The sequence below is a fragment of the Eleutherodactylus coqui genome, chromosome 6 (genome assembly GCF_035609145.1).
Source record: "Eleutherodactylus coqui strain aEleCoq1 chromosome 6, aEleCoq1.hap1, whole genome shotgun sequence".
NCBI lineage: Eukaryota > Metazoa > Chordata > Amphibia > Anura > Eleutherodactylidae > Eleutherodactylus > Eleutherodactylus coqui.
This window is the reverse complement of record NC_089842.1, coordinates 173,586,460-173,595,253: the sequence shown is the minus strand read 5'-3', so window position 1 is coordinate 173,595,253 and position 8,794 is coordinate 173,586,460. Positions and strand designations below refer to the sequence as shown.

The 8,794-nt window shown below is 42.6% G+C and overlaps 1 protein-coding gene across 1 annotated transcript; it reads left to right on the top strand.

The window, feature by feature from the left end:
- The first annotated feature begins 318 nt into the window (after nucleotides 1-318).
- DACT1 (dishevelled binding antagonist of beta catenin 1) lies at nucleotides 319-8,559 on the top strand. The gene is made up of 4 exons (XM_066608232.1): nucleotides 319-769; nucleotides 4,352-4,484; nucleotides 4,926-5,081; nucleotides 6,024-8,559. Exons 1-4 carry the CDS (start codon nucleotides 479-481, stop codon nucleotides 7,910-7,912), a joined length of 2,469 nt encoding a protein of 822 aa, XP_066464329.1. The 5' UTR covers nucleotides 319-478; the 3' UTR covers nucleotides 7,913-8,559.
- Nucleotides 8,560-8,794: the final 235 nt, after the last annotated feature.

Here is an 8,794-nt window from a genome sequence, read left to right as displayed (position 1 = left end):
ATATTTTCCGCATCCACTTCTGGTTTTGGCTCAACAACCGCCACAAAAAGGCAGATTTTTACCCCCCAAAACCTGCTGTGTGTGAGACCACCTGAATTATGATATTAGAGAATGATTATACTGTCCCATATAGAACCCTGGCAGTGTGCACTGGCGGCTAGCAGAAGCCATTCATGTCCAGAGCCGTGACTGGACATGTCACCTCAGCCGTGCGCTCAGTCCGCCGGCCGGCCGGCCGATGTAGGGGGCGGGGCGTGCTGACGTCACTCCTCATTACTTAGCCTGGCCGGGGCTGAGCGCTGCTCTGCAGAAGGATAGAGTAGAGCAGCCCGCAGGAGGGAGCCGTGCAGGGCTGTCAGCAGCTCCCGGAGGGGACCGGCAGCGACATAGGAGCGGGGTGCAATATGCTGCAGACAGGACGCTGATCGCACCGGGAATTTGTGGATGTTGTAGCTGGTACTTTGCACTGGGCTCCAGGATGAAACCGCTTGTAGCCCCCGCTGATCAGCCCAAGGAGAGCTCTCCGAGGCGCAAGGAGAAGTGCGAGGCTGAGTCTGAGCGCCAGAGGACCCGGGAGCGCCTGGAAGCCACCCTGGCAGGGTTGGGGGAGCTGGCATACCTGCGGCACCGGCAGGAGATGCTGGTGAAGGCTGCGCTGAGCCCTGCGGTGGGGACAGCTGGAGATGCCCCTCTTAATAAAGGGGACGGTCCCAGGAGTCTGGAGGAAAGGTTCTTGGAGGAGAATATCTTGCTGCTTAAGAAGCAATTGGTATGTTAAAGGGGGGAATGTGTGCAGTACGAGCATTGCCGTGCTGGGGTCTCCATGCTGCAGGGTTACTACCCTGGGGTCTTGCAGGAGGATGCATATATTAGATAAGGGTATCTGCTATAAAAGAGGGGGGTTTACTACACTGGGGTCTTGCAGGAGGAGGCATATGATGTATTGGGGTGTCTGCCATAAAAGAGGGGGTTTTACTATACTGGGGTCTTATAGAGGAAACGCTGCAATAAGGGGGGTTATATGAACAGTATGGTCAGGAAGGAAAGGGTTAATAACTTCAGTTTTCTGGATGTGACTGTTGCAAAGCATTGTCTGCATAAGCGCAGGGCTATGTATATTGGTTGGAGGATATGTTTAATAGACAATGGTCTTCTAGGAACACTCCTGGCTGATTCTAGTAATTGATGCATCAATGGATTGCTATGCAAATATTGCAACAGTGTAGCAAATCCTATATATTTTAATGGGTGTAACTATTCAAGACCATCCTCAAAGGGATGTAACACGGGTGTATGAGGCTGCACTGATGTGTAGCATATGGCAGAGGTCTGCATTTCACTGATGGGGGGGAGGATAATGTTTGTATAATGCAGATGTGTATAATGTGACAATATTCCTGATGGGACATAAACTGATTGCAACAGTTTAATTGTATCCACTGCAGATAAAGCTGGCTGAGGAAGTAGTGAGTGTCGATTGTCATATTATAGTGTAGCATGGGCAATCTGTGGGGGAGGGGTGGGTAGCTGAGGCTTTTCTGTATGCTATACTCATTCTTGGGGTATTGGTTGGTGTTCTTCAAAGTGCAGGTATTCGATATTGAACAGTGAGCTTTAGAATATGAAGCCTTGTGTGATGGTTTCATTGCTCTGACTACTTTCTCAATGACAGTCTGTCCCTACATGATCCTTTCAGTTGTTCCCGTGTAATCCGAAGGTTAGCCCTGACGCCCAGCAGTCCTGCACAGCAAGCTGCTAAAGCCAGGCAGTCTGTAATATGACCATTTGTAGGATTTGTGTCTCCAGTATAGTTATGGGAGATTATTTTTTTTAATAACTCTTATAGCACATGTTGGAATAGTATATTGGCGCAGTTGGAATTTTTATGGGATGATGGATTTGTGGTCTTTTTGCTTGAAAAGGAGACCTTTATTGGGGAATAAAGAATCTGAGGACGCAGTAAAGCCAGCAGAGGGCGCTCATGGGTGTAGTTTGTTAGCTTCAGATTTGCTCTATGCTATATGGCTCCTTTTCCTGTCTGCCCAAAGAACTTCTCTGCAGTGTCCTGTTTCAGCAGAAAGGAAGGCAAACATAAGACAATGCACTTCAGCATGTAGGATTGACTTGTCGTTTGCAACAATTGTTTTTATACCCCTTATAAACAAGCAGCTCCTCTTATCCCTGTGTAAATGGGAAGACTGTGTATTCATCATTCTCAAGATGTATGAGTTGCGAGGAACTTGGGTGTCATGCACATGTCATACACAGAGCTATAATCCATATAGATGTAGCTAGGCCAGCACTCAGGAGTTGTTTCCTTTAAATAAGTCCTCTTTATTCCTCAATACAATGGCAGAGCTAGTCTGCAGCCACATGCAAACCTGTGGCCACCATATGGAGTCTCTGTACGGAACTCTATTGGGCTATGTTCACACGGGGCTGATTTGCAGCCGGCTTTCCGTGAGGACTGTCTGTATGAAAAATCTATAGCATTAACCAGTAGCAGCAGTGTGAATGATTTTCAAAGTCTTTGCAGTGCAGAGAAAATCTACCCAGAAATAGCTATGTGGTACATAACTTGAATCCACAGCTTGTCAATTAGTTACAGTAGAATTGCAGTATAGATTACACTTCTTCATACAAGGGAGTGAATTCTGCACCAAAACCCGTACCAAATGGTACAGATTTTGATATGGCTGCTGAACTGCTGTAGAATGCTTGCTGTAGACAGCCCGCAGCAGATCGCACCCTGTGTGGATGTAGCTTTAGGATACTTTACACATAGCGGATTTTGGTGCGAATCCGCATAAAAATCCACACCATTTTGTACGGCTTTTGATGTGCATCAACAGCAGATTTAACCTTTTCATTTGGATGTGAAGTTTGCTTTAATTCTGCATCAGAATTTGAAGCTGACCCTTCACTGTAGAAAATCTGCACCAATTCCACTAAAAATCAATATGGCCTTACAGATATTATGTCCTAGAAGTAATGTCATGGGGAGAATATATGGGGACTGCAAAGAACTAGAAGCATACAAATCTATAGCATGTCCCTGTAGATGTCTAGGTGGTGTATTACAGCTCCAATCCTAATGGGACTCCGGCCTAACATTTGTCTAGAATCTGTTTTTTAGGAATGGCTCAGGGGTGAGCACTATTGCCTTTCAGCACTGGAGTTCTGGGTTCAAATCGCACTAAGGACAACATCTGCATGGAGTTTTTTTCATGCTGGGTTCCCATTGGACGGTTTCCCAGCGGAAATCTTGCGGTTTTGCTGCAGTAAAATTTCCACAAGATAAATGCAGCTCCAAAACCCGCGGCACTTAGCCGCGCGTTTTGGAGTGGCTTCACCGCATACTTTTCCGTTGCAGCTGACTCTCTCCCATAGAGAGGAGCAAGGCCTTAACGGAAAACAAAAAGAATGGACATGCGTCCTGGGAATCCACAGTGTCGACTTTGCCGCGACTGACTGTTCGCCCCGTGTGGACGACATGTTTGACAAATCTCGTCCACGTGGCTGGAAATTCTGCGTCAAATCCGCTCTTTGTGAACCCAACCTAATGGTTTTCCTCTATTTGCTTGGGTTTCCTCCCACATTCCAAAACATGCTAATGGGTGAACTGAAACTGTGAGCCCCAGTGGGGGCACCCAATATCAAATTCTGTACAGCACTACAGAATACATATTACATGCAGAAATAAAGTTGTGCTTCTGTAACTGAGAAGTGTGTACAGTAATCTGTGTAATCGTGGCCATGCTATGATGGGCTAGACGCTTTTGGCCACCTTAGGGCAGGCTCACACGAGCGTAATGTCCTTGCGTAATACATGGTGAATAGAGTTAATGGAGTACATTGATTTTCATTGACCATTCACACCAGTGTGTTTTATTGCATATAATGTGCATGTAAAAAAGCAGCATGTTCTATTTTACCGCGTATTATAAGCCCTATTCTCTATGGTGCGTAATAAACACTGTACATGAGCAATTACATTGCGTATGTGCGGCATTTATCTGCAATGTCTCTAAGCGACAGAGCAGGAAATTAAAAAAATTAAACTCAGATGGCGTGTGTGAGATGCGCAGTTCCAAATCTCTGCCCTACGCAGTGTAATACCTGCACACTGCCGGCTCACAGCGGTAAAATGGTGCGTCATACATGCAGTGTATTACACATACGCTCATGTGAGCCGCACCTTACATGTAGTATCTCATTCTTAGCAGACTCCTCTTGGCAAATGGTTGTATGTGAGCAACTTTAGCTATTTTATGTTTGTTATATTTAGTTTTAAATTTGATAAATATTCTTGCTCCCTATATAAATAAATGATGTTTGTATATTTGTACAGAACTGCCTGAGGAAGAGGGATGCCGGCCTGCTAACTCAGCTGCATGAGCTCGACAAACAGATAAATGACTTAAAAATTGATGTAGAAAAGACGACTGAAGAACATTTGGAAACAGACAGCCGCCCCAGTTCAGGTATGGGTTATGTTTTATATGTATCTTTAAAACTATTTTCTGGGTTGACTTGAAGTTTCTGTAGTAATGGTGAAGTTTTTGCTAAACTTTAATATTTTTTTGTCTTAAAGTTAAAAAAAAATCAGAAACTTAAGCTTTAACACTATTTTCTACATTTGCATGTTAAATAGTAATTGAGCAAATCCACATTTTATTTGATATTTTGGGTTGGAGCACCGTATTGTAGGTCAGTGACTGTCTCCCAAGTAAGCAGCTGTGGAAACTATAAAATATTTTTAAAAATGCCCAGTTGGTAATGTAGTATTTCTACAATGGGTAAATAACAGAGGCAATTTTTTTTTTCCATGAATATTTCTGAATTCAGTAGCCATTCTGTGCAACATCTGTAATGAATTCTCCCAAAGTAAATTAAAAAATTTTTTTTTTTTTTTGTGCTTTTAGGATTTTATGAGTTGAGTGATGGGACATCAGGATCTCTTTCCAATTCCTCAAACTCTGTCTTCAGTGAATGTTTATCCAGCTGTCAGTCTAGCACCTGCTTTTGCAGCCCCCTCGAAGCATCATTAAACATCCAAGATGGTCAACAAAGATCAACAGGTAAGGTTTTCTGGTAGATTTTTTTTCTATTTCCCTTCCCCCACTTATTTTGGTTATGCAAGTTTTGGCAAACCTTGAGGATATTTTGGCCATACATGGAATTGCCCATTTGTCAACTTTTCTTCTGTCTTAATCACATAATGGCAAGGATTTCATTTCTTTAAAGCACCTCACACAAGTGTGTGCTCTCCATGCTAATTCATGGACTGTACCCGCTCCCATTTATATTACCTATGAGGATATGCACATTTGATGATTTTTCATACAGACCGATGGTCAGCCTGAGAAACGGTACATATCCATATTCTGCCCCTGTGTACATCTGACAGCATACGGATTTGTGTCCATGCGCTGTCTGACACGAGTTGTTCCCAAGCCTCTCATGCAGCTTGAACACAAAGCTAGTATGTGCCTAGCCTAGGATGTTCAATTAAGCAGGACTAGTGGTTAAAAGGAACACTTGGTTAAACCCAACCAATTAAGGTTCAGGTAGCCGGCTGAAGGTTGACTCAACCTTCCATCCTTCAGAGGTCGGTAAAATGAGTACCCAGCTTGCTGGGGGCTAAAGGATGACTGGGGAAGACAATGGCAAACCACCCCGCAAAAGTTTGCCAAGAAAATGGCACGATAGGAGTCAGTCATGACTAGGTGCTTGTACCAGGGAACTTTACCTAACCAATTAAGACAACAAAAACTAATGTAATCCTTGTTCTGTATGGCCTGTAGTGCAACTGATAAAAGGGGTTGTTTGTCCGTGACCTGTGAAAGGCACTGAAATGCAATATTGGACATGATGCATAGACATGTGTTTCTATTCTTGGCCTACCTCTTTTAGTGAACATGTAGTGTAACATATCTTCCTTGCCACATATACAGGGCTTTTATTGTAAAGTAATAAAACTTGAGTGGGTAATACTGTGTGTTTTCCAACATCTGTTTCAGATGACTTCTTTGAATGGCTAGACTACAGAGAAGGCCAGTGTGAAAGCACGGGCACGGTGCGCCGGTCCTTCTCAGCACCACATTCTAATGCCACTGAAGTTGTTGCTGATGTACATCCCAAATACCAGTGTGACCTCGTCTCCAAAAATGGCAATGATGTATACAGATATCCTAGCCCTCTTCATGCTGTTGCAGTGCAAAGTCCCATGTTTTTGGTATCAATGATGAGTAATGTAAAAGCAGAGGAGGAAGCTGAAATGGGTGCAAGTATGAATGACTGTTTAGTGCCTGAACTGGATTCCCTAAAACATGAAGACTCTCTTCAGCAACAAAGTAACTTCTGTTCTGCACCTCTTTCCTCCAGTAAAAAGCTTGATGGTTACATTTTGGGTATAATTCAGAAAAAATCGCATCCTGTACGGACTAACAAACCCAGAACAAGTGTCAATGTAGACCCATGCAAAGGTATTTTACGACATGGAAGTATATGTGTCAAACAGACTGGTGGTGTTTCTAATAATGGCACCACTAACGTGAAGAATCCTAAACAGCCATGTTTACATTCCTCTGGAGTAACCTCTGTGGATAATAGCACTTACCCTTCTCTTAAACAGTGCACTAAGGAATCTCAAAGTGAACAGCTGGAAAGTAAAAAGATGCCTTCAGTCCAGAGTTACCCACCAAATAATACTAATGAACTACAAACCCCAAACAATTCATGGAACTCTGTGAAGCCTGTCTGTCAAACTCTTATAAGGGGCCCTGTGGTTGGAACATCAAATATTCCAAAGGAAATGCATATGAATTCCAGTCCTGCTGGCAACCCTTTCCCCAACATGTCCAATCCACTTTGTAATGGATCTTCCAAGGAACCACTCACTATTGTCCCTCTTCTTCAGGAGGTTAAAACTGTGCCACCACCAAAAAGGATTTCGCCCAAAAATTCAACTAACTCTTATGGATCATCTCATGATGAAAGACCTCCATTAGACTTCAAGAGTGAAGGCTCCTCCTCTCAGAGCTTAGATGAAGGACTGTTGGTCAATGCACACTATATTCCTGCACAGCAACATGGTGTTAAACTCCATAAAGGTACCAAAAATGTAAAGATTGTTAAGAGCTCAACATTAAAACACAAGTCAAATTTACAGAATGTTATGGATCATGGTTCTCAGACGTTGAAGGAAAAGGGTAAGGTTGTAACAAAGAAATGTAGGTTTCCAGATGACTTGGATGCAAGTAAAAAAGTTAGGAAGGTTTCTCCAAGAGGTAAAAAGACTGTCCATTCGCAAGTAGAGACTGGTATGGTAGGTAAAAATCCAGGTGGAACTAAGTCGGGCAGTAAGCCTCATGGACATGCAAAGGATGTGGTTTTGGCTAAGCCTAGACATAAAAGAGGAGACTATCGAAGGTGGAAGTCATCAGCTGAGATATCTTATGAAGAAGCTTTAAGAAGAGCAAGGCGGCGAAACCAGAGAGAGATGCTTGGCGTTTATGGTCAAGTTCCTCTTCCATATACCAACAGCCCATATGCTTACATAGCTAGTGACTCTGAGTATTCAGCAGAGTGTGAGTCTCTGTTTCATTCCACTGTTGTAGACACCAGTGAAGATGAACAGAGCAACTACACCACAAATTGTTTTGGGGACAGTGAGTCCAGTTTAAGTGAGGTGGAATTTGTTGGCGAGAGTACAACATCAAGTGATACAGATGAGAGCGGAGGACTTATTTGGTCTCAGTTTGTCCATACCCTTCCCATGCAAGCAGCCACAGCTGCTGAAATTCAAACCACAGCTAAAGCCTTTGTTAAAATTAAAGCCTCACACAACCTGAAGAAGAAAATTCTTCGCTTTCGATCTGGGTCTCTCAAGTTGATGACAACAGTCTGACACATCAAACCTTTTCCTACTGTTCTTGACTCAGTTTCTTACTCTGTAAATACTTCTGTATCATTTGTGCAAATATTTAAAAGGTTTACAGTAACTTATGTTAACTTGTGAGAACTGTTTTTTGCTATTTCTGAAACCATTATCTGTTCAGTGTAGACACTGGCAACTTCACCAGAATCCAATTGTATGATATCTGGCAAAAAGTATTGTCCATCAGGATGGCTTTATAAGATCTGCCCTTCAGTTTGGAACCTTAGAACAGTTTAGGACTTTCTGAACATTCCTTCTGAAGTTGCCTTTTTTTTTGTCGGAGGAAATTGGCATTTTTCCATTTTTATATATTTTTTTCTCTTTTTCTGAAGGATTGTGAATCCAGTGATGCATATAGAATTTGCCAGCCTCACAGAATGGGAGGAACATATCACACGCTCTCCCAGTATAATGGTTGAGTCCCTTCTGTTAGATATTTGCATGCATTATGCATGGAAAGTATTGGCTCCCATATGCCTTTTATTATGGGCTTTATGTATACTATAATCCTATGTATTTTATATATTTTGTAAATTATATAATACATTTTACATGGTAATAAACTGTCTCTGCTTTAATGCTGTTTAAGATTATTAAATTGGAAAGGAACAAGCTCATCTTCTCTTGTTGTGAAGCCTTATTAAATCTGATCTTTATCTCAAGGAAGACAAATATCCTGTCGGACACCTCCTTTTTGTTCATTTAAATGCAAAATACAGAAAGGGGTCTTTAAGGTGGAACAGTCATAAACAAGCTAGTCTCCATTCCAGGAAATGCCTCATGTCTCCGCTGCCGCTAGTTTCTAGTGAAGTAATGGGTAGCATTCTTATGATTATTAGCTTGGCCAATACA

Bases quoted from the DNA above. Each gene is read 5' to 3' on its own strand.
- DACT1 (XM_066608232.1), top strand. From the start codon at position 479: ATGAAACCGCTTGTAGCCCCCGCTGATCAGCCCAAGGAGAGCTCTCCG. The intron at 770-4,351 runs GTATGTTAAAGG...ATATTTGTACAG, and splicing joins TGCTGCTTAAGAAGCAATTG to AACTGCCTGAGGAAGAGGGA. The intron at 4,485-4,925 runs GTATGGGTTATG...TTGTGCTTTTAG, and splicing joins AGACAGCCGCCCCAGTTCAG to GATTTTATGAGTTGAGTGAT.